Source organism: Microcaecilia unicolor, chromosome 1 (genome assembly GCF_901765095.1).
Source record: "Microcaecilia unicolor chromosome 1, aMicUni1.1, whole genome shotgun sequence".
Classification (NCBI taxonomy): Eukaryota; Metazoa; Chordata; class Amphibia; order Gymnophiona; family Siphonopidae; genus Microcaecilia; species Microcaecilia unicolor.
Genome location: NC_044031.1, coordinates 141,701,548 through 141,729,199, shown reverse-complemented (window position 1 = coordinate 141,729,199; position 27,652 = coordinate 141,701,548). Strand labels below are relative to the sequence as shown.

The following is a 27,652-nucleotide window of genomic DNA, read 5'->3' as shown; positions in this document are numbered from 1 at the left end:
ATGAATTGGCAAGAAGCACTTCTTATCCATTCTACCTCATCCAGTTGCCCCTCTGCATTCACAACCTCACAGAGCCCCCTGTTTGCGGGAGTTTAAAAATGTATTTGTAATGCAATGGGGTGGGGGGGGAGTGGGGGTACCCCCAATGCGCTAATCTGCCTAGACCTCAAAATGTTATTGTGCCCTGTTTAGTCATCTGTAACAGAAAGGTTTTAGTAAAAATATTATTTGCTTTATAGATACCAGTTAGCAAATTGTGTTACTTACATTTCTTCAAAGACCTTCACTCGCTCACATCCTTCTGGGGGTTCTCGTTTGAACATATAGCTGTTATTAGGTTTAGGAGATGAGGCATACTTGGGCAATGGTGAGCTACTCCCACTGTCTGAAAAGTTAAAGCAGTTGCATTAACTAGTAATGGAGAGTATGCTTTTAATTACATTTGATTTCCAAACAGTTTCTCCCACATTTTCTCAGTGTTACTTCTATTTTAAGAGAGGCTGCCTATTAGAATGTATTTTCTTGTGATAGCTCATTTCTTCTAAATCCACATAACAGTGCTCTAAAACATGGAACAATATTCAAGGCACATTACATTCAGGTACAGTAGGTACAGTGGTGTGAAACAGCACCCGCCCCGTTTCCGCTACTATTACATATGTCTCACACTGAATGGTTTCTGACCTGTAAACAAACATTACATTAGACAAAAGAAACCTGAGTAAACACTTAAGTTTTTAAATTATTACTTCATTTATTCAAGGATCAAAGTTATTCAACATCCATATTACCCATGTGAAAAACTGATCTCTCTATATTCTGCCTTACCATGAGAATGAAGTAGTCACCACAAAGTTTCTACAAGAACACTATGCCACAAAGGAAATTCCACAAGAGATTAGAAAGTCTGAGAAGGGTTACAAAGCCATTTCTAAAGCTCTAGGACACCACCAAAACACAGTGGTGTTTATTATCACCAAATGGAGAAGACTTGGAACAGTGGTAAATCTTTAGAGGAGTGACTGGCCTGGCAAAATCACTCCAAGGGTGCAGCAACAACTCATCCGGAAGTAAAAAAAAAACTTCCCAAAATGACAGCCAAAGAAATCTAGAACACAGACCTTAGCTGAGGCATAACTTCACAGTAGAAGAAACTGGGTAAAATGGGATTCATGGGAAAGTAGCAAGGCAGAAACGGCTGCTATCCAAGACCATCAACGCTTGTATCAGATTCGCAAACACAAACCTGGAGGACTCCCAAGCCTTTTCTTCTGTGTTATATGCACTAAGAATGGACTACGATTTCTCAACAACAATGTGAAAGACTGATATCAAATTATAAGAAGTGTTTGGTTGCAATTATTGCTGTTAAAGATGGTTTAACTAGTTATTAAGTTTAGGGGGCAGTTACTTTTTCACATGGGTGATACTGCTGTTGGATAAATTTGTTCCTTAAATAAATGAAGTAATAATTTTAAAACTTTGGTTCGTTCAGGTTCCTTTGTCTATTACATTTTGTTTAAAGATCAGAAACCATTCCGTATGACATATATACAATAATATGGGAAATCAGGAGGGAACTTTTTTTCACATCCCTGTATTTCCCTGAAGGGCTTACAATCTAAGGGGTGCTTTTACTATGGTGCATTAAATGCCATGCACCCATTGTATACCTATGGGCTGCATAGCACTTAACACACCTTAGGAAAAAGGGCCTCTGGGTTTGTATCTGACAAAATGAGAGCTAAGTGACTTGCCCGAGATCACAAGAAGTGTCCATGGGATTTGAAACCGAATCTCTGGCTCCCAATCTACTGAGACTTAAAGCAAAGCTATAATTATGGGAATAAATATTTTATTTTGCAGACAAAATGTAAATGAACAGGATAATAAATACAACATACTCTAAACAATTACAACTCTCTCAATATACAAACTTAACCCCCCCCCCCTTTTACAAATACTTGCTAGTGCAGAGATTTTCAACCCAGTCCTCAGGGCACACCCAGCCAGTCGGGTTTTCAAAATATCTCCACTGAATTCAAAGGGATATCCTGAAAACCCCAACTGGATGGGTGTGCCCCGAGGACTGGGTTGAAAACCTTTGTGCTAGCGGCTGCGTGTGTGCATGTCTCTGCATACTATTCTTAACCAGTGCTTTTTTTGTGCCGGTACGCAACGGTACGGCGTACCGGCACCTTTTTTTGCCCCCCCCCCCCCCCCCCGCGACACTCCGGGCGAGTCCTGCACATTTTTTTTTTAAGACTCAGAACGTGCGAACGATGCAGCCGGCAGCGATTGAAAGAGGCTGTCTGGGCTGGCGTCTGCGTCGGAGCTTCCCTTACCCTCTGCGAGTCCCGCGAAACAGGAAGTTGTAACAACGAAGGCGGGACTCGCAGAGGGTGAGGGAAGCTCCGACGCAGACGCCAGCCCAGACAGCCTCTTTCAATCGCTGCCGGCTGCATCGTTCGCACGTTCTGAGTCTTAAAAAAAAAAAAACTAAGTGCAGGACTCGCCCGGAGTGTCGCGGGGGGGGGGGGGGAAATTGGGGAGAGAAAGAGGGAAACCAACAGAGGGAAGGATTGGGGAGAGAGAGGGAAACCAACAGAGGGAAGGATTGGGGAGAGAGAGGGAAACCAACAGAGGGAAGGATTGGGGAGAGAGAGGGAAACCAACAGAGGGAAGGATTGGGGAGAGAGAGGGAAACCAACAGAGGGAAGGATTGGGGAGAGAGAGGGAAACCAACAGAGGGAAGGATTGGGGAGAGAGAGGGAAACCAACAGAGGGAAGGATTGGGGAGAGAGAGGGAAACCAACAGAGGGAAGGATTGGGGAGAGAGAGGGAAACCAACAGAGGGAAGGATTGGGGAGAGAGAGGGAAACCAACAGAGGGAAGGATTGGGGAGAGAGAGGGAAACCAACAGAGGGAAGGATGGGGAGGAGAGAGGGAAACCAACAGAGGGAAGGATGGGGAGAGAGAGGGAAAAACAGATGGAAGGATTGGGGAGAGAGGGGAAAAACAGATGGAAGGATTGGGGAGAGGGGAAAACAGATGGAAGGATGGAGAGAGGGGAAAAACAGATGGAAGGATGGGGAGAGAGAGGGAAAACACAGATGGAAGGATTGGGGAGAGAGGGAAAAACAGATGGAAGGATGGGGAGAGAGAGGGAAAACACAGATGGAAGGATTGGGGAGAGAGGGAAAAACAGATGGAAGGATGGGGAGAGAGAGGGGGAAAAACAGATGGAAGGATGGGGAGAGAGAGGGAAAACACAGATGGAAGGATTGGGGAGAGAGAGGGAAAACACAGATGGAAGGATTGGGGAGAGAGAGGGAAAACACAGATGGAAGGATTGGGGAGAGAGAGGGAAAACAGATGGAAGGATGGGGAGAGAGAGGGGGAAAACGGAAGGATGGGGAGAGAAAGAGGGAAGACGCTGGATGGAAGAATGCAGAAAGAAATAGGGGAGACACTGGAAGGATGGGGAGAGAAAGCAGAGCTGCTGGATGGAAAAGGGGAATAGAGAAAGACTGGAGAATAAGAGGAAGGGGCATGGGGAGAACAAGGGTGAGGAAAAGATGAAAAGCCACAGGTAGATGAAGGAAATTAAAGAATGGATAGTAAGAATGAATTAAATCTGGACAGAGAGAGAGCCTGAAAAATACTGAAGAAAGCAAAGAAAAAGGAGACAAAAATGACAAATGGCACAGAAGAGTTAAGCGAAAACAAAGGAAAGCAGAATCACAGACTGGGACCAATATGGAAAGAAAAACAGTCACCAGACAACAAAGGTAGAAAAAAAATCATTTTATTTTCATTTTAGTGTTTGTAATATGTCCAATTTGAGAATTTACATTGGCTGTCTTATTTTGCACTCGGTATACTTGAGCTGTAAGAGCTTACAGAGATTATTTATCATGAAAAAAAATAACGTTATTTTTTTTCTCCTATAGTACTATAATATTTTCACTGATGTCTGTTTATATGCGCCATGGCTGGTATAGGGGGTGTGGTTAATGTGGGTGTGGCTATCATAGGGGTGGAGCCATATGTGGTGACCCCGCCCATAATGAGTACCGGCACCTTTTTTTCTACAAAAAAAGCACTGTTCTTAACTAAGGAAGAGGAAAAGAAGTCTACTAAAAATGATACACTCATTAGCTCCAAACAGGTCTATAGCTAAAAGATTAAACACAAAGCAGTTTCCTTTAATGAACTCCCTCTATCAATGATCTTTCCTTTACAGTGAAATGTGTTATACTTTATCTGAAAAACTATAAATTGGAAAGCAAAAATCAAAACATATACAAAAAAATACAAAATTTGCTTACTCAGTTGAGAAAACATGTCAAGACGCTGCAAACCTCTCATAAATCAAACAAATAAAGACTGTCCAGAGATAGGCTTACCCTCTACACATTGATAAACACTAATTGCACTAAGGTGAACTCTTACGGAGTTGGTCTTGAGACCAGACTCTGATAAGTGTAGAAGGTATTCAAGCAGGGTCCGGGTAGGACAAGAAAAAGGATCTAAGGTCTTGCTGTCACACCAGACAGCAAACCTCCTCTATTTGAAATAACACTTTTTCATGGAATCCTTCCTGGAAGCAAGCAAGACTTGTGAGACACCCTCTGGAAGACCTAAAGAGGCAATTTCTAAGCTCTCAACATCCAGGCCTTGAGAGCCAGAGACTGGAGGTTGGGATGTAGAAGCGATCCCTCGTTCTGGGTGATGAGGGTCGGAAAACACTCCAATCAGCACGGTTCTTCGGAGGACAACTCCAGAAGAAGAGGGAACCAGATCTGACGAGGCCAGAAGGGAGCAACCAAGATCATTGTTCCGCGGTCTTGCTTGAGTTTCAGCAAAGTCTTCCGTACTAGAGGTATGGGAGGATACGCATACAGAAGGCCTGTCCCCCAATGCAGGAGAACGGCATCTGACGATAGTCTGTCGTGGGCCTGAAGTCTGGAACACAATTGAGGGACTTTGTGATTGATCTGAGTGGCAAAAAGATCCACTGAGGGGGTGCCTCACGCTCAGAAGATCTTGTGGACAACGCCCATGTTTAGCGACCACTCGTGAGGTTGCATGATCCTGCTCAACCTGTTGGCCAGACTGTTGTTTACACCTGCCAGATGTGTGGCTTGGAGAAACATGCCGTGACGGCCCGCCCAAAGCCACATCCGGACGGCTTCCTGACACAGAGGGCGAGATCCGGTGCCCTCCTGTTTGTTGGTGTAATATATAGCAACCTGATTGTCTGTTTGAATCAGAATGATTTGGTTGGACAGCCAATCTCTGAAAGCCTTGAGAGCATTCCAGATCACTCGTAACTCCAGGAGGTTGATCTGAAGACCCTTTTCCTGAAAGGACCAAACTCCTTGAGTGTGAAGTCCATCTACATGAGCTCCCCACCCCAGGAAGAATGCATCAGTTGTCAGCACTTTTTGTGGCTGAGGAATTAGGAATGGACGTCCCAAGGTCAAATTGGATCGAATGGTCCACCACTGAAGGGAACTGCAAAAGTCGGTGGAGAGATGGATCACATCCTCTAGAGCCCCTGTGGCCTGGCACCACTGGGAAGCTAGGGTCCATTGAGCTGCCATGGGAGTAACATGAACTGTAGAGGCCATTAGGCATATTTTCAAAGCACTTAGCCTTCCAAAGTTCCATAGGTTTCTATGGAACTTTGGAAGGCTAAGTGCTTTGAAAATATGCCTCCATGTGTCCTAAGAGTCTCAACATCTGCCGAGCTGTGATCTGTTGAGACGCTCGAGCCATGGACACGAGGGCCAGGAGATTGTCTGCCCTTGCCTGAGGAAGATAAGCTCGAGACGTCCATGTGTCCAACAGAGCTCCAATGAAATCCAATTTTTGAACCAGGACAAGATATACTCACATCACTCCTCTCCTCAAATCACTTCACTGGCTTCCGATCAGATACCGCATACAATTCAAGCTTCTCCTCCTTACCTACAAATGCACCCGGTCTGCGGCTCCTCACTACCTCTCTACCCTCATCTCCCCCTATGTCCCCGCCCGTAACCTCCGCTCAAAGGACAAATCCCTCCTGTCAGTTCCCTTTCTCCACCACTGCCAACTCCAGGCTCCGCTCATTCTGCCTTGCCTCACCCTTTGCCTGGAACAATCTTCCTCAACCCCTACGCCAAGCTCCCTCCCTACCCATTTTCAAATCTCTGCTTAAAACTCACCTCTTCAATGCTGCGTTCGGCACCTAACCTCTCATGAAATATAGTATCACCTACCAGACGGATTCTACACTTGTCTTTAGATTGTACACCTGTCTTTTTAGATTGTAAGCTCCTTGAGCAGGGACTGTCCTTCCATGTTAAATTGTACAGCGCTGTGTAACCCTAGTAGCGCTTTAGAAATGTTAAGTAGTAGTAGTAGTACTTGGGATAATTGATCACAAACCCCAGTACTCTAGCATTTGAATAGTCATCCGCATGGACTGTAGAGCGCCTGCTCTTCACCAGCCAATCGTCGAGATAAGGAACCACATGCACTCCCAGTCTGCGTAGCGATGCTGTGACAACAGCCAGGCACTTTGTAAAAACCCTGTGCGCAGATGTGAGGCCAAAGGGCAGTACACAGTACTGAAAGTGCCGAGTTCCCAACCGAAATCGAAGATACTTCCTGTGAGCTGGGAGTATCGAGATGTGGGCATAGGCATCTTTTAAGTCCAGAGAGCAGAGCCAATTATTTTCCTGAATCATGGGAAGAAGGGTGCCCAGGTAAACCATCCTGAACTTTTCTCGGACTAGGAATTTGGAGGCCTGGATTCCAGATTGGGAGTGTATCCTAACCGGACTATTTGAAAAACCCACCGGTCGGAGGTTATAAGAGGCCACCTTTGGTGAAAAAATATTAACCTCCCTCCAACTGGGAAGTCATCCGGAACGGACACTTGCACTGTGGCTATGCTGCACTGGAACCAGTCAAAAGCCCGTCCCTTGCTTTTGCTGGGGATCCGCATGGGCCTTATGCGCACGCTGTTGATGAGAATGAGCGCGCTGGGACTGAGCCTGGGTAGGCTGCCGAGAAGCAGGAGTGTCCCTACGCCTATTATAGGAATAGGGAGCACTCCTCTTCCCTCCAAAAAACCTCCTAGATGAGGAGGTGGTAGCAGAAGATGCCCGGCGGGAGAGAGCATCCATAGCATCATGGTGCTTTTTGATCTGATCGACCACATCCTCTACTTTTTCACCAAAAAAGGTTATCCCCCAGCAAGGAACATCTGCCATTCGCTGCTGGATCTTATGATCGAGGTCAGAAACACGCAGCGATGAGAGTCTGCTCATCACTATACCTTGAGCAGCTATTCTGGATGTCACATCAAAAGTGTCATAAGTACCCCCGGTCAGGAATTTTTGACACGCCTTCTTGCTGCCTCACCATCTGGTGAAAAGGTTGATTATGGTATTTCAAGGCTTGGCGTACGTATCAGGCTGGAATGCTCGCCGCCAAGACCAGCATTCCCTTAGGGAACTCAGTTAAGCAACTGTCCAGTTTAGTTGAAGCTCTTCCTCCAGAGCTTGCTGAACCTTTTCACCAGGTGGTCAGGCAACAGAAGGCATGTCGCGGGGGGGGGGGGGGGGGGGGGGCTTACAACACTTTTGATGCCATATCCCGAGTAGCTGCTCAAGGTATCGTGATGCGCAGACTCTCATGGCTGCATGTCTCGGACCTGGATCAGAAGACCCAGCAGCGAATGGCGGATGTTCCTTGCTGGGGGGATAACCTTTTTGGAGAGAAGGTTGAGGATATGGTCGATACCATCAAGAAGCATCATGATGCTATGGATTCTCTCCCCCACCGGATGCCTTCTGCTACTACCTCCTCCTCTAGGAGGTTTTTTTGGAGGGAGGAGGAGTGTTCTCTATTCTTATAATAGGCATAGGTACACTCTTGCCTCTCGACAGCCTGTTCAAGCTCGCTCCCAGCAGGCTCGCTCTCATCAGCAGCGTGCGCCGAAGGCCCCTCTGTCTCCCCAGCAAAAACAAGGCCAAAGGTGGCCTCTTTTAACCTCCGACCGGTGGGTTCTTCAAATAGTCCGCTTAGGATACGCTCTCAATCTGGAATCAAAACCTCCAAATTGCCCACTGGGAGTTCAATCCTTCAACTCCCAGTACAAGCAAGTACTTGCAGAGGAACTCTCCTCCCTTCTATTTCAGGTACTTCCTTGTGCAAAAGAAAACAGGGGGGATGTGTCCCATCCTAGACCTAAGGGGCCTGAACAAATTCCTGGTCCAAGAAAAGTTCAGGATGCTTTCCCTGGGCACCCTTCTTCCCATGATTCAGGAAAACGATTGGCTATGCTCTCTGGACTTAAAGGACGCCTATACTCACATCTCGGTTCTTCCAGCTCACAGGAAGTATCTTCGATTTCGTCCGTGGACTCAGCATTTTCAATACTGCATGCTGCCCTTTGGTCTAGCATCTGCGCCCAGGGTCTTTACAAAGTGCTTGGCAGTTGTCGCAGCATCGTTAAGCAGACTGGGAGTGCATGTGTTCCCTTATCTCGACGACTGGCTGGTAAAGAACACCACGGAGGCAGGAGTTCTACGATCTATACAGATTACTATTCAACTGCTCGAACTGCTGGGGTTTGTAATAAATTATCCTAAGTCTCACCTAGTTCCAGTTCAGAAATTGGAACTCTAAGAGCTCTGTTGAACACACGGACGTCTCGAGCTTATCTTCCCCAGGCAAGGGCAGACAATCTTCTAGCCTTAGTGTCCTCGGCTCGAACATCTCAACAGATCTGTTTCTTTTGATCCCAACAGGATGGGAGTTGCTATCGGAAAACGCACCATCTCCAATTGGCTAGCAGATTGCATTTCCTTCACTTATGCCCAAGCTGGATTGACTTTAGAGGGCCATGTCACGGCTCACAATGTTAGAGCCATGGCTACGTCAGTGGCTCACTTAGTCAGCCTCCATTGAAGAAATTTGCAAGGCTGCAACATGGTCATCTGTCCACACATTCACATCTCACTACTGCCCTCAGCAGGATACCCGACGTGACAGCTGGTTTGGACAGTCAGTGTTACAGAATCTGTTTGGGGTTTAGAATCCAACTCCACCCTCCTAGGGCCATTTCTGTTCTGTTCCAGGCTACACTCTCACTTAGTTGTGTTTGTTTTTTCAGGTCAATCTCAGTTATGTCCTTGCCGTTGCGAGGCCCAATTGACCTATGTTCACTGTTTTGAGTGAGCCTGGGTGCTAGGGATACCCCATGCGTGATGATGTCCAGCCTGCTTGTCCTCGGAGAAAATGAAGATACATACCTGTAGCAGGTATTCTCCGAGGACAGCAGGCTGGACATCATCACAACCCACCCTCCTCCCCTTTGGAGGAGTTGTTCTTCTTTTCGTTTGCTTTCCATATAACTGAGGGAAGTGCGCGGGCGTCGCCGGCGGGAAGTTACTCGCGCATGCACGGCGCATTGTCTCCGCGTGCGTCATGTAGCTTCTAGAATTTTCAAAAGTTTTTGTTTTGACCTCCGGAGCTCCTGGGCCGTTGCGGACGACAACCCATGTGCGATGATGTCCAGCCTGCTGTCCTTGGAGAATACCTGCTACAGGTATGTATCTTCATTTTATTGCAGGGCCCATTTTATTCTTATAGGCCTTACCATAAAAAACTCATGTTTACAATACTAGTATTAATATATGACCTATTAAATGACTAGCTCATGCAGTCTTCAGAAGAGGTTTCTGTGTAAAGTATATGGTAAAAATTGACTAGGCCAGATTTTAGACTATTCAGCATGTACTTCAAAATACAGACAAAGATACAACAATGAAAAGCTATTTAAAAGTAGTATTCTCCAAGGACAAGCAGGCTACTTGTTCTCACGATTGGGTCGACGCCCGCGGCGGCCCAGGAGATCGGCAAAAAATTTTGCAAGCAAAATAAGAATCTTCGAGAACGCTCCGGAGCGCGGGCAGAGCGCACCGCGCATGCGTGAACAGCTTCCCGCCCGCCGCACGAGCGTGTCATCCTCAGTTTCTTTTTTTCCGCGACTGAGGTGACAAGGAGTTTTTTTCGCTGTGCTAACTTCGACCCAGGAGATCTTAGCGTTACCGCTTCCTCTTTTACTTCTTTATCTTCTTGTTTAGTTTTTCACAAAATTTAAAAAAAAAATTTTTATTAGCACTTAATTTCCTTAGTTTTAGTCACTGAGTATAAGTTTTCTTTCTTTTCATCGCGGCCCTCTTTTAGGTTGCGCGGTCGGGTTTTGTTTTTCCTTTTTTGTGCCTTTTTAATTGGCACAATCGCATCCTTTAATTTAGCAGCCACCATTTTTCCGTCCATGTCATCGAGGACACCCAGCGGCTTCAAGCGTTGTACTCGGTGCAACCAGACCATCTCGGGTACCAACCCCCACTCATGGTATCTCCAGTGCCTTGGGCCCGATCATCTTCCAGCTGCTTGTAAGCTGTGTCCTTTAATGAAAAAACGGATGCTACTGTCTCGGGAGGCTCAACAGGAAAAACTTTTGCTGATCGATCCAGTCCTTCGAGGTCGGCTTCGGTACCGAGGTCGGCAGCATCGACGTTGAGTGAAGCATCGACTTCGAGAGCCCAGGTAATGGCAGCCGAACGACCACATCGTGCTGGGAGCAGTGAGGCATGGACTGGGTCTCCACCTGTCTCGAGGCCTACTGCTATGCAGGCCCCCCCCCCCTTCATAGGACCCGGCCCCGAGGAGGCGTGAGGATTCCACGTCCTCCTCTTCAGTACCGAGGAGTCTCGATGACGAGCGTCGAGTGAAGGCAAAGAAGAACCATCATCAATCTCCTTCCATGTGCGGTACCGACAGCTCCGGGGAGCCGAGGGATTCAGCTCCCGAGAAGCATGGGCACCGAAAGGACCGCTCACCCTCTATAAAGGAGGTGCCGATGCGTCGGTCTTCTGGCAGCCTGGTACCGGCTCTCGAGCCCCCACAGATTCTGCCACAGGCCCCTGCACCGGCCCCGCAGCCTTTTCCGATGGCGGCTCTCGACGAGCCCATCAGGGCCCTTCTTTCAGAGCTTCTGGAAGGATTGCTGCACCAGTCTACTTCGGTGCCAGGGGTGCTTGCGCCTTCTGCACCGACTGTTGAAGCGGCATCTGGTCCTTCGCCTGTGGTGAGGTCCCTGACCTCGGTGCCGCTTGTGGCATCAGCGTCAGCTTCCACCCGGGTCGACTCTCCTACGTCGACAGAGGAAGCTTCACTGCAGTCCAGGTAGGGGTTGACTTCTTGACATCCCCCTCGAGATCGGCTGCTCTTAGACAGCTTTTGTCCGGTACCGAAGATGAGCATTTGTGGGAGGAAGATCCCAGATACTTTTCTGAAGAAGAGTCCTATGGTGTCCCCTCCGATCCTACTCTGCCCATTGAGAGAAGGATGTCTCCGCCTGAGAGTCTTTCTTTTTGCTCCTTTTTTCGGGAAATGTCTAAGGATATTCCCTTCCATATAGAGGTTGTGGATGAGCCCAGGGCCGAGATGCTCGAGGTCTTGGATTATCCTTCTCCACCTACAGAGATTACAACGGCTCCTTTGCATAACACACTCAGGGAAGTTCTTATACGAAACTGGTCGTTCCCTCTCTCTAATCCAGTGGTCCCCAAATAGCTGAGTCCCAGTACAGAGTCAATGGAAAGCCGATAATGGTGAAGTCAACTACCTCACGATTCCATGGTGGTGGATTCTGCTCTCAAGAGAGCCAAGAGTACTAGGGACTATGCCTCGGTGCCCCCAGGCAGAGAGTCTAGGACCTTGGATTCTTTTGGGAGGAAGACGTATCAGGCCGCTATGCTCGCAGCTAAGGACATACCAGCTCTACACGAGCATCCACTTGCAGAACTCGGTGAGGCAACTGTCTAGTTTGGTTGAAGCGCTTCCTCCAGAGCTCGCTGAACTTTTATCCTGGTTTATTAATACATATAATTTTTCTGGCAATTTTTTTTATATATTCATTTAACATCTCTTTCCAAAAATGTTTTTGCTTCATATTTTTGTATTAAGAACAATTATTAATGATTATTATTATACATTTTTTATCAATTGTTTTTACTCATTTTTAAAACCTTTTGTAATTATTCTGTGTGTCAACATTACTTTTAAAGGTATCGATCGCCATCTAACACTCGAAACCCATGCAAACAACACAACCAAAAAGATGTTCTACTGCATGTGAAAACTGAAAAGTATAAGGCCATTCTTCCCAAGATCCGTCTTTCGCATCCTAGTGCAATCCCTCGTACTCAGCCATCTGGCTTACTGCAATTCACTATACGCAGGTTGTAAAGAGCAAATACTGAGGAGACTTCAAACAGCCCAGATCACAGCAGCCAGACTCATCTTCGGAAAACCAAAATACGAAAGTGCAAAACCCTTACGAGAGAAGCTACACTGGCTCCCACTTAAGGAACGCATTACTTTTAAAGTATGCACATTAGTCCACAAAATTATTCACGGTGAAGCTCCAGCCTACGTCTGACTTAATAGACCTACCACCCAGGAATGCTAAAAGATCATCTCGAACTTTCCTTAACCTCCACTTCCCTAATTGCAAAGGCATAAAATACAAGGCGCTGCACACATCAACCTTTTCTTACATAAGCACGCAATTCTGGAATATACTACCACGCAACTTGAAAACAATCCACGAACTAACCAACTTTCGCAAATTACTGAAGACTCATCTCTGATAAAATTTACTGTAAAGATCAATACACATGAAGTCTACACTCACTGTTCCAGAAATACACCAATACATTCTTTTCTGAACTCTCATCCCCCGTAATTTTATCACACTTAAACCTTCACACTCACAAAAAATGTTATACCGAATGTTCATTTGCTAAGGTTCTATTACCCTATTAATTTCCCGTTGTCTCTTTCCATTGTTCCATTGTTCTTTTCCTTGTCCTATTCCCTAACGATACCTTGACTCTGCCTTGCTTAAATTCTCACAATGTAATCCATAAATGAATTGTAACAAATCGTATTTCCATTATTTACAATGTATTGTAAGCCACACTGAGCCCGCAAATAGGTGGGAAAATGTGGGATACAAATGCAATAAAATAAATAAATAAGGTATACAACATTGCTGCTGTTTATTTTTATTTTTTTTTTTAGTGGACAATACTGGTTTCACTATTGGTGCAATGCCGTCATTCTTTTTTCTGCTTGAGCCTAGGTAGATAATTTACATATTCAACGAGTTCATACATATGCATGACTATCTAGTTTAAATAACTGCCATTTCCTGGCATTCTGTTTCCTGTCACAAGGATCGGTTGGCTGTTTCTCTCTTTTTTTTTTAATATTTGTTACATTTTTATACTCAAACAGAGAACATCTGTCAAGTGAAATACAGCCATAAGCAAAATATAGAACATATAAATCATCAGCACTCAAGAAAACGTTATAGCTTCCTTAGACCACAAGAAGAAGAAGGAGGGGCAGGAATCAGAGAAGATTATTTAGGCATTAACATCACAATAATATTTAACATCACAATAATAAGGCGCCTTACTTCCCGGTCAATAAACTACTTTGATAATTTTGAATCTAGAAAAGATCTTAGCTGTTCTGGTACATAGAAAATATATTTTATCTGGGCCAACCATATTATACATTTGCAGGGATAAGCTAGCAAAAAGCAGCTTCCTAAATCAATAACTTTAGATCTCAAATTCAAAAATTCTTTCCTCCTTTGTTGTGTCGCTTTGGTAACGTCATGATATAACCAAATTTTTTCCCCTCCAAATTGAGAATTTGTCATTTTAAAATATAATTTCATGATAGAGTTCAAGTCCTGCTCAAAAATAAAAGACTATCAAAATAGCTCTTTCAGTCACTTTTTCTAAGGATTGTTCCAGAACTGCTGAGATATTATTCACATCAATATCTTCTTTTCCTATATCTTTTCTTTCTCCTTCTGCTCCTTTGGGTTTATTTGGAATATAATAAATTTTATTAATTGGTGGAATTGCTTCTTGTGGAATCTTTAAATTTTCTAGGAGAAATCTTTTAAACAAATCAAGAGGATTAAATCCAAGGAGTTTAGGAAAATTAAGTATGTGCAAATTCAATCTTCTGTTGTAATTTTCTATTTGTTCTATCTTCCTTCGCAAATCAGAATTGTCTTTAACCACTACTGACTTGAACTCTTGCATTTGTACTACTTCACTCTGTAGCGTTGTAACTTTTGCTGTTAAATCCTTTTTAACCAATTCTATCGAGTCTTTAAGTTCTTCAATCTTAAGGTTTAAAGTTTTTACCTTACCAGAAGAAATTTGTAAAGTTGAGTCCATTTCTACCAGTTTAAGCCAGATCTTGTCTAGTTTCATCTCCGTGCTTCCGTCCAGAGATTGTAAGATCTTCGGATCTCTGGGTCTCAGCGGCTCTCGTGGCAGAGTCGGTTCCCCGCTGGGCTTCCCTCCGGTCGCACTTCCGGCGGTCATTTGGGTTGCCTCCCGAATCGCCAGGGTCGCTGGACACGGAGGTATTATCGATGTTGGTGGGGGAGAAAGGGATGTTTCAATCGCCAGCAGCCGTTCCGCTTCCCCGGATACTGCTGCAGCGGATCCTGCTCCCCGTTGTTCCTGGGAAGTCGCGGGGAAGAAGCGCTCGAGGCTTCCTTGTATCAGGGAGGAAGTTGAGGTAGGCAGGGGCACTGACCTCAGTATCCCCTTACGCTTTGAATGTGGCATTTCGATTGTAGAAACCTCTGTTTTCTATATTCCTTCAAAAAGCCAGCCAAGAGCGTCTTACACTACACCCGGTCCCGGTGCCATCTTGACACGCCCCGGTTGGCTGTTTCTTTGTTCTCTCTGGTAAGTTTCTTGTTTGTTCAGGATTGTTTTGTGGTTTTCATTTTTCTTATCTCTTTTGGAGTATTTTTTTCTTGCTTCATTTTTTATTGATTTAGGTTTGACTCAGAGTATGTTCTGTCTTTCAATCATTTGCTCGTCACATTTTTTGTCTTTGGTGCAATGGGTCTGTTGTAGTTTTCCTCTGTATATCTATCCATTTGGTATGTTTATATATATTTTTTTTTCTTCAGGGAAGGCATTTTATTCATACTACACGATTCCTTCAGTTATTTGATTTATAACGCTATATTTTTTGATACGGTGGGTGCAGTACAGCTCTTTCATTCCCTTTACATTTTGATGGTAATGTGAGCTAGTGTTTAATAGGTGATATATACCCTTTATCCCTCTATTTTAGAATGTTCCATGCGAATAACACACATTCAACATTTTTAGGTATTACAGTTTACTTAGGCATTTGCCTGATTAGACATAAATACATGTTTTACACTTATGTTTTTGTACAAAGATGATGATCTATATATAGAATGGTCCATTGTAACTGATTTACATTTTTATTAAATAACAGGAATTTTATCCTTTTGTAGTATCTTAAAAAAATTTTTTTATCCCTTTACAGTGGATTAACTTGTTTTTATAACCACGTGTATACATAAAGGATTTATTCAAGCCAATCAGCTTCTTGTCGGTTTGACTTTATTTCACTGAATTATTTTTATAATACGTAAATATAATGTAGTTTTAAACAGTGTCAGATCATGATGTTTTAAAATATTTTATTTGTTCAAGTTGTATAAATGTATTTTTCACCATAAGATCAAGATAAATATATATGTAGATATGTCAATATTCAGAATAAACTGTTTCTTGATATTATCTCCCTATTGGTTTGCACATTTGTTAGCCTCTACTTTTGGGGTTAGCTCTGGGACACTTAAGAGTGCCTGGGTCCCGGATGGAAGGAAGTGTTCTTGTAGATGTTTAGGGGGAGTTGGGAGGGGAATGAGGGGAAGGGGTAGTGGGAGGTTCGGTCCAGTTGAGGTTAGTGGTCTTACGCACTGTGTTCACTTTTAGTAGCTATATCCAAGTTTCATTGCTATGCTTCTTAATGTTATTGTTGATATATTGCATTCATGTAACATTACGTGGGATACAAATGCAATAAATAAATAAAATAAATAAAATTAAAACAATAAAAAATCTATTGTGATTAAAAAAAAAACTAGTCTATTAATGCATAAAGTGTTAAACATACCCCAATTTTATGCCGTTAAAATTAAAATCTTATGCTAAAACCTCACATATATATAGTTTCTTCCTGTTTATTTATATGATTATTTTGTGCGTATATATTTTACAGTTATGATTCTATCATGACTTAATTTATTATAGTAATAATTTTTCACATACGTTTTGATTTAAATTATGTATTAGTTATCTTTCAATTTGATTTATGTCTATATTAACCATCTTACCCCTGATAAAGCCTTTTAAGGCAAAACATGCCCAGGTTGGGTGCTTGTGCTTAATAAATATCACACTCCTACACGTGCTGGTCTGCTTCATTTATATGCTGGTGACAGCCTGCGAAGTTGTCGCAGCAGAATTGGAAGACTAGTCTTGGCAACTAGGAAACTGGCACATTGGCACCAACTACACGGATTGGGACTGATCCTCTCAATGCCCTTGCTTCTCGGGTACTGTTGGTACTGAGGACACAGAGCTTCTGGCACCATGCATTGAGTGGAACTGATGTTGATGCTCCTTTACCTTTGTTCAGTGTATGACATCAGGATCCCTCAGTGTCAACGTCAAATCCATTGCAGGTCTGTCTCACAGGGCCCTACCAGTGCCCATCGTTGATGCAGAGGAAGATCTACTCGATGCTAATGTGTCTCCCATGTCCAAAGCATCTCTGCCAGCTATAAAGACCGATGCCTCCATCCAATGCCGAAGTCGATGGACCATATATAGAAGCACCAAAGCTTGACTAAATCCTCTTCTGCATTTTAGAACACAGATGACAGAGGCTGAGTGATCAGGTCCTAGGCATGGCAAGCACCAATTACGTGCATCAGTCACAGAAATCATCTTGCTGCAGCTAGTACACTTTTTTAAACCACTGGGAAAATAGCCAAAGCGAAATTAAATGGTTCCTTTTTTTTTATACAAAAGGAAACCAGACCAGGTTCTCAGGCCTAAGAGGGCCAAAAGGAGATGCACACAAATGAAAGGAAACAAACTGGCCGAAAATGCTAAGAAAAAACAACAGGGGAGAAAACTAAATAAATAAATGAAAAAAGGATGCTTGGGAAGGCATCAGAACTCTGAATAAGAGATGCACTGAGGACAACAAACGCAACTGCTCTACTCTGCAGAAAACAAGACTGCTGGTCCCACGTGCTTACACTGGACAGGAAAGGAACCCAAGTATGCACAGCACTGCCAAAGGCTTTGAGAAAAGTTCTTGAATGCTGGGTAGCATCCACGCCAGAGATACATCGGATGATGACACTCATTTGTAAAAAGAATTTCCTGCTTGACCTCAGAAAATCAATGATTTAAAAATAAATCCAGAACCCACAAGACTAGAAGTGCAGTGCTTAACAAATTGGATACGTCCTAGATAGTGAGACATCCAGCAGATATCTGCTCCGGATTTTGGACCGGTTAAGACCTGTAATAGATATTGCTAGTATAATTACCATTAAAAGGGGAGGTTGGGGGGGGGGGGGGGGGAAGAGGAGGAAAGGATGTAAAATAATGTTGATGATGTTAGACTAGATGCATATGTACAATTATGACATGACTGAATGTTTACAAAATGTTTGACTTTATTGGTTTTGTTTGACGTGGTACATCATCAATAAAAAACGTTGAAATATTAAAAAATAAATCCAGGGGGTCACGTGACGCTATGAGCGGGAGTGGGCGCTAGTTGGATCGCTCCTGCCTTCTCCTCAAACATCTAGGCAAAAAATCGCTGCAAACAAAGATTAACATCCTGCTAACTGAGAGCGAACAATAGCCGAACTCACAGTGAACGGATTGAGTGCAGAAGGTTACGGCAATGGCGACAAAAAACACAAGAAAAGAAAAAGAAAAAACTCGCCTAGTTGGAGACAAAATGGCGGCGCCGGTGAGCCCGGGAACGTCGGAGGTGGGGTCCGCCTGGGCCGCGGAAATTGTGGGAGAAGTTACACAAGCGCTAGAGGTAATATTAGATAAAAAACTGAGTTCCCTGGACAACAAGTTGGAATCCCTTAATAACAGTATAGCCCAAATACAAACGGATATGGCGCAATATCAACAGCGGGCCAGTGAAACGGAAGACCGAGTCACTGTACTAGAAGCAGAGATAAATCAACTGAAGAAAACAATTACCTCATACGACGACAAACTCGAAGACCTAGAAAATAGGTCGAGGAGGAACAACCTCCGAATTGTGGGACTAACTGAAGGGCAAGGAGATCGTGAACTCAGCAAATTTCTTGAAACGTGGTTCACAGCAGAACTGGAGTTACCTGAGATGTTGGGGCCGCTAAGAATCGAGCGTGCACATCGACTAGGGCCGAAGAACGTGGTGGAGGGAAGACCACGTGTAGTCATCTGCAAAATTCTCAATTTCAGTCACAAAAACGCCATACTGCAAGCCCTGCGCAACGGCAAAGAACTATACAGCGGGAACCGCAAAGTTCTTTGCTTTCAAGATTATTCATCGGCGGTGGCGGCGCAAAGAAAAAAGTTTTCATCGATATGCTCAGCGTTGGTGAATAAAAAGATTAAGTTTGCGCTATTATACCCTGCAAAGTTGAGAATCATTCATTCTTCGGGCACAAAGTTGTTTACCACTATGGAAGAAGCAAAACTATTTGTGCAACAGATGGAAGAGAGGCCGGAAACTTGAGAGCTAAGGATTGCACTGCTGAAAAAAAGACATTTTCTAACTGACTTCGCTAAATGCTTGAGAAAAAAGTATAAAGAAGAGACCTATAATTGAAATGAGAATTATAAACAGAGGATGTTGGGGCAGATGATACATAAAAGAGACTATCAATGGACACACTGAACAGCGACACAAATTGGATTTAAGGTGGACATAATGCACACTGAAACCATTAGAGGGCCAATTGAAACACAAACAGGATAACAGGAAAGGACGATTTAAGCATGAAAAGTGGCCAAGAATCTTGGATATTAGGAAAGTATGTTATAATAGATATAGTATAAGGATATTAAGATATTACTTTTGTTGTTAGATATTTGATACTGCAGATAATGTAAGCTGCAAGGCCTGAAATCAGTTAAATTAGATTTGAAAGTATTACAATCTAGGTTTGAAAGAATCTGACAACACTAAGATCTCATAAGACTAATACTACTCTTGATTAACAATTGTAGAGACTGGCAAATTTAAAAGTCAAATGAGATGGGGGACTGAATGATAAAGAGGTAATACATACTCACACAATCATAAAAATATGTTATAATAGATATAGTATAATAAGGTTAAGATACTACTGTTGTTGATAACAAGTTGACACTGCAGGTCATATAAGTCGTAGAGCCTGAAATCAGTTACATTAGATTTAAAAGTATAACAAGCTTAGTTTGAAAGAATCTGATAATCATAAGATTATTTATGACTAATAATACTGCTTTTGCTTAATAATTGTAGAGAATGGCAAATCTAAATGTCAAATGTGTTGGGGGACTGAATGTTAAAGAGGTAATACTTACTCACACATACATGTATCATTAATGGAAGAACGAGCAGAAAAGGGACGGATACAAATAATGGGAGGAGGAGCGTTGAAAGTGACCTGCTTCCTACGGGAAGGAGAGGGCTAATGGGGGGGAATGGGGAGAGGGGGGAGGTTAGGGAACAGATAACTACAAGACAATGTAAGGGGGGGAAGGGGAAGAGAGTAACTCAATGTAACCTACAGACGCAAATAAATATGAAAATGAGAACATGGGGTATGAACAGGAGTGGTTGGAGGCTGGGCTGGCTACTCTTGATAGTAAAAGGTAATCAGATGATGGAAAATCGCTATATGAATGATAACTACTTAAGGTAGCATCCTGGAATGTGGGGGGAATACATTCCCCCATCAAGAGATCAAAAATATTGCGCCATCTTAAACATATAAGAGCAGATATTGCAATGCTCCAAGAAACACATTTGTCAGCAGAGGAGCATGCCAAATTAGCCAAATGGTGGGTGGCAGATTGTGTGGCAGCTGCGGCAATGGGTCGAAAAGGGGGAGTAGCCATACTTTTTCGGAAAGGGCTAGCAATCAAGATACATAAAACTATTTCAGACCCAGAGGGTAGATTTGTGCTAAGCATAGTAACCATTAATAAAAAAACTATAATTTTGGGAAATGTCTATGCTCCTAATGTGTTAGATTTAAAATTCTATAAGAAATTGCTTTCCCAAATCACTCAACTGGAAAACTTGCCCCTAGTGATGGGAGGAGATTTCAATATGACTTGGGACCCGAATATGGATAGATCGCATCCGCCTAAGGAGATAAGAAAAATAGATACTAGGGGTCTACCGGATTTATGTGAAATATTAGATTTAATAGATGTCTGGCGCACCTTGCATCCTATGGAGAAAGAATACACACACCAATCTAGAGCACATGGGTCAGCATCAAGAATTGATTACTTGCTGGTATCACGAACTATAATAACAGACATTACTGAGGTACACATAGATCCCTGTGTCATATCGGATCATTCAGTGGTCGGAATGACATGGAAGGGAGGAGAGGATGAAGACTTGCTAAAAAGCTGGACGTTTCCAACATACTTAATTAAAGATGCAAGATTTGGGGAGCTTTACATGCTAAATGGGCAGAATTTAAGCATTTTAATGAAGGCTCAGTGGATGAGATCAGCACTTACTGGGAAGCAGCGAAAGCGGTGTTGCGGGGGGAAATAATTAGCTATGTCACGCACTATAAACGAATGAGAGACAGAGAAATAATGAGACTAGAACAACTTTTAGGTAAATTACACCGCCAATACGGTATGAACCCTAGTAATGATATCAGACAAGAGATTCTGACCATACAAGCAACTTTAAATGCCAAACTACATGAGAGAGAAGTGAAATCTCAGGCCTACTATCGCTTTCAACTTTACAAGCACGGGAATAAAGGGGGCAAATATTTAGCTCGACTTATAGCATCTAAGGTTAATTCCCGAAATATAACAACTATTAAACAAAAAAATGGGAAACTCATACACTCTAATAAAGAAATTCGACAAGCTTTTCAAAATTTTTATCAAGAACTTTATAAGAGGGCAGATCAAGACGAGCTACAGGGGGAGTCTTACTTAGAGGGTGTTCACATTCCGAGGCTGCAAAGTAGAGACAGAAAGCGGCTAAATGCTAGGATTAGTGAAGACGAGGTAGGATGGGCAATCAAACAAAGTAAATCAGGCAAGGCATCAGGTCCAGACGGTTTTAAAGCAGAATTTTATAAGATGATGGGGGACTCGATTCTCCCTACCTTGACTGAAATGTTCAATGACTGGATAGAGAAGGGGGCCTTGTCTGATAATATGAATTTAGCTAGGATAGTAGTATTTCCTAAACCAAAACGAGATGAACAGTTGGTTACATCATATAGACCCATTTCCCTAATTAATCAAGAGGCAAAATTATTTGCAAAAATATTGGCCAAAAGATTAGGAGGGATATTGCCTCATCTAATTCATCCAGCACAGGTGGGTTTTGTCCAAGGGCGAACAAGTACAAAAAACTTGCGGAATATTTTGGCGTCATTGGAAGGACTAGGTCACTCCAAAGAACAAGCTGTGATGATCAGCTTCGACGCAGAAAAAGCATTCGACAGAGTGGAATGGCCCTTTCTATACTCGGTGCTACAGAAATATGGATTTAATGGCACCTTTGTGCAGGCAATTAGAGCACTATATCATAACCCAAGGGCACAAGTGCTGGTAAATGGAAATATATCGGGGGAAATTCAGATCACTAGGGGAACTAGACAAGGTTGTCCTTTGTCGCCTCTGTTATTTGCACTTCAATTAGACCCATTAATTAGAGACATACATGATTGTGCAGCGATAACAGGGGTACATATTAAAAATCAGGAATTTAAGATAGCTGCATTTGCGGATGACTTGTTAATGATTATTACGAAGCCAAAAGATACTCTAGAGAATCTTTTACAAATTTTCAGAGAATATGGAGATTATTCGGGTTTCAAACTGAATATAGACAAGTCAGAAGCGCTTCAAATTAATGTGGACATACACGAGTTATGGGGGGGAGATTTCCCTTTGAAGCAGGCACATAAATCTTTTGTATATTTGGGTATACAGTTGCCGGCCAGACCAAAAGAGCTATATCATTTAAATGTTGAAAAATTACTGGAACAGACAGCACAGCAGTTGGCATCATGGGGCACGCTAACACTCTCGCTCATAGGGAGGATCAACCTTCTTAAAATGGTGATCTTACCGAGATGGTTATATATGTTGCAGATCTTACCAATAGCCCTGTTGCAGAAAGATATAAAGCGCTTATACCGAATGCTGCTCAGATTCTGTTGGGCTAAGAAAAAAGCTAAAATACAACAAAAATACATGTTGGGAGGATGGAGACAGGGGGGTTTGGGAATTCCCAATCTTAAATATTATAATATGGCATGTTTATTGCGACTGGTGAGAGATAGATTATTTCATGCTTCCGACTATACACCTATAGAGATGGAAGATGCATTATTTAACCCATATCACTTTACTACCCTAATGCATTTGCGGAGCGGGGAAACTCCTCCTAGAATTAGGCACAATATTTTACTTAAACCCATGAGAGAGGTATGGAAATTTATAGGCAAACTATTAGGCGGAGACTCGAGAATAACGGAGTTAATAAGTATTAGAGGGAATCCGGCCTTCCAACCAGGAATGGAGAACAAAATCTTTGATGACTGGGGAAAGATAAGTGTGGAAACCCTGGCAGACGTACTAGGAGAGAATGGGGATATTAAGCCACTGCCGCAGCTGCTTCATCAAGAGGAACCTGGATGGCAAGATACTTATGCGCACTATCAGCTTAAACATTACATACAAAATTTAAATAAAGAAGCACTTATAATTAGGTTAGGTAATAAAATTATTACCTTCTTTGAGGAAATTACAGAAAATGCCCCTTCTATATCGCAATTATATCAGAGACTATGGAGCCTAACTCCTGCGAAGGAGATGACTTTGTTGAAACAGAAATGGGAAAAAGATATGGGAAGGAACTTGCAATCCTGGGATATAATGGCACAAATCAAAAGTATTCCATGCCTGATAGGGGGAAATGATTATAGGGAATGTGCATTTAGAATGATACACAGGGCATACTTTACACAGGTTCAATTGTATAAAGCAGGGGGTATAGAAACAGCTCTTTGTGTAAAATGTCATAATGCCGAGAACTCCATTTATCATGCGATGTGGAAATGTGTATTAATACAACGATATTGGAGACAAATAACTAACTATCTTACAGGCATGTTATGTAGTAGAGTAGATATGAATCCATTACATCTCATATTGGATATGAAGGAGGTACAATCGAGTTTAAATGCAGATAAAGTATTGCTAAAGCGCAAATTATGTTTGATAGCAAGGAAATGTATTATGCAGCACTGGACTACACACAACCCGCCAAATTTCTGGCATTGGCGTAATCAGGTACATCAATTGTTGGTTTGGGAAGCAAAAGAGGCTAAAGGAAATGATAAAAGAAAAACGAGATTTCTTAAAATCTGGGGATGCTACTTGGAAAAAATGACGCAGAAAGGGCGAAGTCTGATTATTAATACCTTATGAGTGGACTTTATGCGATACTGGAAAGTATGGGGAATTTTATAGGTTACAGGGGGAACCATGAAGAATAAGAGGGCAGGGAGGGTGGGAAGGGGGAAAGGGAAATAGTAGGTATAAGGATGGAAGAATGCAACATTATACTATGGTGGGAACTAATAATGGATTTGTTGTACTAATATCGGATAATGAAGGTGGCACAATATTTGGTTATGTTAGATGTTGACAATAATGCAATGTTCTGTTGAATTCATGGATAATACAAATTAATGAAACACACAGAGAAAGAAAAAGAAACACACTATCCTTGTGTAAGATAATTATTGTTTTATTATGCTGTTACAAGATAATGGAGGAACAAAAAAATACTTGTATTAGTTCTATAATGTCTATAAGATGTGGATATGTTGATTTCTTTCATAATAAAAAACAGTTGAAACATAAAAAATAAATCCAGAAAACCCATTATCGCCCTACGTACAAAAAAAACCTAGATTGTGAGCCCACTAGGGACAGAGTGGGTACCTGTATATAATATGTAAACCACTTTTGTTGTACCACAGAAAGGAAGTATCAAATGCATTACCCTTACCCTAAATTCCTCTGGGTGGGAGACAACCACTCTCAACCTCAGTCCAATCCAATCTTAGCTCTGAATAATGAGTAATTATAGAATAAGGTAAATAATCTAGGGGTAATGGTAAAGTCATAGTTGACCTGTGAATTCATATGTGGATGTGATTGTTAGGAAAGTATTACACAATCTGAGATAATCTAGTTTTACTGGGTCTACCAGAGAAGCTGATGCACAGACTTCAGGTATTACAGAATGTGGCAGCCAAGTTAATCTTAGCAGAAAAATGGAATGATCATACTAGTCCTTATTTGATACAATTACATTGGCTGCCATTAAGGACAATGATATTATTCAAATTATCAAAGTTTATCTTTAAAATTCTACATGGGATAGCCCCAACATTTTTGTGTCAACTTGGGGCTAATTTTCAAAGCACTTAGATTTACACAGTAACCTAAGGAACTCTGTAAGTCCAAGTGCTTTGAAAATACACCTCCTTGTCTCCCTATATTTGTCTGCTAGATCTTTATGTTCTAGAAACCAAATACGTTTGCAAATCCCCACTATGAACACTGTTAGACTTCAGGAAACATATAAGACAACTTTGTTAGGTAGTGGACTACAATAGTGGAATTCTTTACCAATGTCTATTAGATCTTTATCATCACATAATTTAGACAATCATTAAAAACTTGGCTCTTTGCAAAATATCTGACAAATAAATGATTTATTGGTTAGATATTTTTAATTATGTAATCATGTTTAATTCTAGTTCAGTTCTATGATTGTGATTATTGATGTTAATGTAGGTTATTCAAATTTGTCCAATTCATCAATGTAATTGTTATTTTGATGTTCAATTTGTATCTATATTTGCCTTCTGATCTTCCTTAAACTGGTATGCTGATGAAGCAGAATATAAATGCTATAATTAAATTTAAATTAGGAAAGTTTAACCACTCCATGAGCATGCCTGTCTCTCCTCCCATAATTAACTGTTTAACTTTTGTTCCTATGTGATTTATCTGGACCAGGGATTGTCAACCCAGTCCTTGAGGTACCCAGCCAGTCAGGTTTTCAGGATATCCACAATGAATATGCATGAGATAAATCTGCATGCACTGCCTCAGATCTGCATACAATGGATGGAGTGCATGCACATTTACCTCACATATTCATTGTGGGTATTCTGAAAGTCTGACTGGCTGGGTGTGTCCTAAGGACTTGCTTGAGAACCACTGGTCTGGACAAAAGTTAACTACTACTACTACTACTACTACTATTTAGCATTTCTATAGCGCTACAAGGCATACGCAGCGCTGTACAAACATAGAAGAAAGACAGTCCCTGCTCAAAGAGCTTACAATCTAATAGACAAAAAATAAATAAAGTAAGCAAATCAATTCAATTAATGTGAACGGGAAGGAAGAGAGGAGGGTAGGTGGAGGCGAGTGGTTACGAGTCAAAAGCAATGTTAAAGAGGTGGGTTTTCAGTCTAGATTTAAAGGTGGCCAAGGATGGGGCAAGACGTAGGGGCTCAGGAAGTTTATTCCAGGCGTAGGGTGCAGCGAGACAGAAGGCGCGAAGTCTGGAGTTGGCAGTAGTGGAGAAGGGAACAGATAAGAAGGATTTATCCATGGAGCGGAGTGCACGGGAAGGGGTGTAGGGAAGGACGAGTGTGGAGAGATACTGGGGAGCAGCAGAGTGAATACATTTATAGGTCAGTAGAAGAAGTTTGAACAGGATGCGAAAATGGATAGGGAGCCAGTGAAGGGTCTTGAGGAGAGGGGTAGTATGAGTAAAGCGACCCTGGCGGAAGATGAGACGGGCAGCAGAGTTTTGAACCGACTGGAGAGGGGAGAGGTGACTAAGTGGGAGGCCAGCAAGAAGCAGATTGCAGTAGTCTAAACGAGAGGTGACAAGGGTGTGGATGAGGGTTTTGGTAGAGTGCTCGGAAAGAAAGGGGCGGATTTTACGGATGTTGTAAAGAAAGAAACGACAGGTCTTGGCGGTCTGCTGGATATGAGCAGAGAAGGAGAGAGAAGAGTCAAAGATGACCCCAAGGTTTCGAGCTGAGGAGACAGGGAGAATGAGAGAGCCATCAACAGAAATAGAAAACGGGGGGAGCGGGGAGGTGGGTTTGGGGGGGAAAATGAGAAGCTCGGTTTTGGTCATATTTAATTTCAGGTGGCGTTGAGACATCCAGGCAGCAATGTCAGACAAGCACGCTGAAACTTTGGTTTGGATGCAAGGTGAGATATCAGGGGTAGAAAGGTAGATTTGGGAGTCATCAGCATAGAGGTGGTAGGAAAAGCCATGGGATGAGATTAATGAACCAAGGGAAGAAGTGTAGATAGAAAAGAGGAGGGGACCAAGAACAGAACCCTGAGGTACGCCGACAGGCAGAGGGATAGAAGTAGAAGAGGATCCACCAGAGTGAACACTAAAGGTGCGGAGGGAGAGGTAGGAAGAGAACCAGGAAAGGACAGAGCCCTGGAATCCAAGTGAGGACAGGGTATCGAGAAGTATGCTGTGATCGACAGTGTCAAAAGCAGCGGAAAGATCAAGAAGAATGAGGATGGAATATTGACCTCTGGATTTAGCCAGTAATAGGTCATTGGAGACTTTAGTAAGCGCAGTTTCGGTTGAGTGGAGAGGGCGAAAACCAGATTGTAATGGGTCAAGAATAGCATGTGAGGAGAGAAACTGACCTGAGGGGTGGGACAGCCAAAATGTAATTTGTCCAGTTAACTTCCTGAAGTTACTCAGACAAATCTTTTGAATATTGCCCTACTATTTTAATTTCAGTAATGTCACTTCTGCAATGGTTATTTGGATTAAAGCTTGATAAGCAACCTTGTGCATAGTCTTCCTTTCTTACTGCTAAAACTCTGCAAGGATCCAACATAAAGAGTTATGTTGGCAGTGGATCACTCTACCATAGTCCAAAAGACCCACAATGCAATCAATTTAGTTTTCCTGGTGCACAAGTAGATGACATACATACCATTTGGTCACAAATGGTACTGGTCTCCTTCCTACATCTAGTTGGTATGGTCCTGAATGCAGGAGTGTACAGGGTAGTGAGGGTCCTGGAAGGATCCTGACATATGTTTAAGGTAAATCTGCATATGCTCTGTTTCCAAAGTATACAAATTTCTCATAAGTACATTCACTATGGATATCAGAAAAAACAGGCTAACTGTAAGGTCCCCAAGAATGGTTTGGGAAGTGCTGCCTTAGCAAATTAGGCCTCAGATGCGCTACCATAAAAATACTGAAGATTATTCCCATATAAATTGCTGCTGTCATTTGCTATGCTCCTTTGCTATGTATAACAGATGTTTGTAAAAGT

At 42.6% G+C, this 27,652-nt stretch overlaps 1 protein-coding gene across 4 annotated transcripts in view; it reads right to left on the bottom strand.

Moving 5' to 3' along the window:
• The window catches only part of GLCCI1 (glucocorticoid induced 1), a 183,147-nt gene that overhangs the window by 8,722 nt on the left and 146,773 nt on the right, over positions 1-27,652 (bottom strand). For all 4 annotated transcript variants that reach the window (XM_030200993.1, XM_030200984.1, XM_030201012.1 and 1 more), the window contains exon 7: positions 268-385. In XM_030200993.1, coding sequence (XP_030056853.1) covers positions 268-385 — 118 coding nt within the window. The remainder of the gene's footprint in view (positions 1-267; positions 386-27,652) is intronic.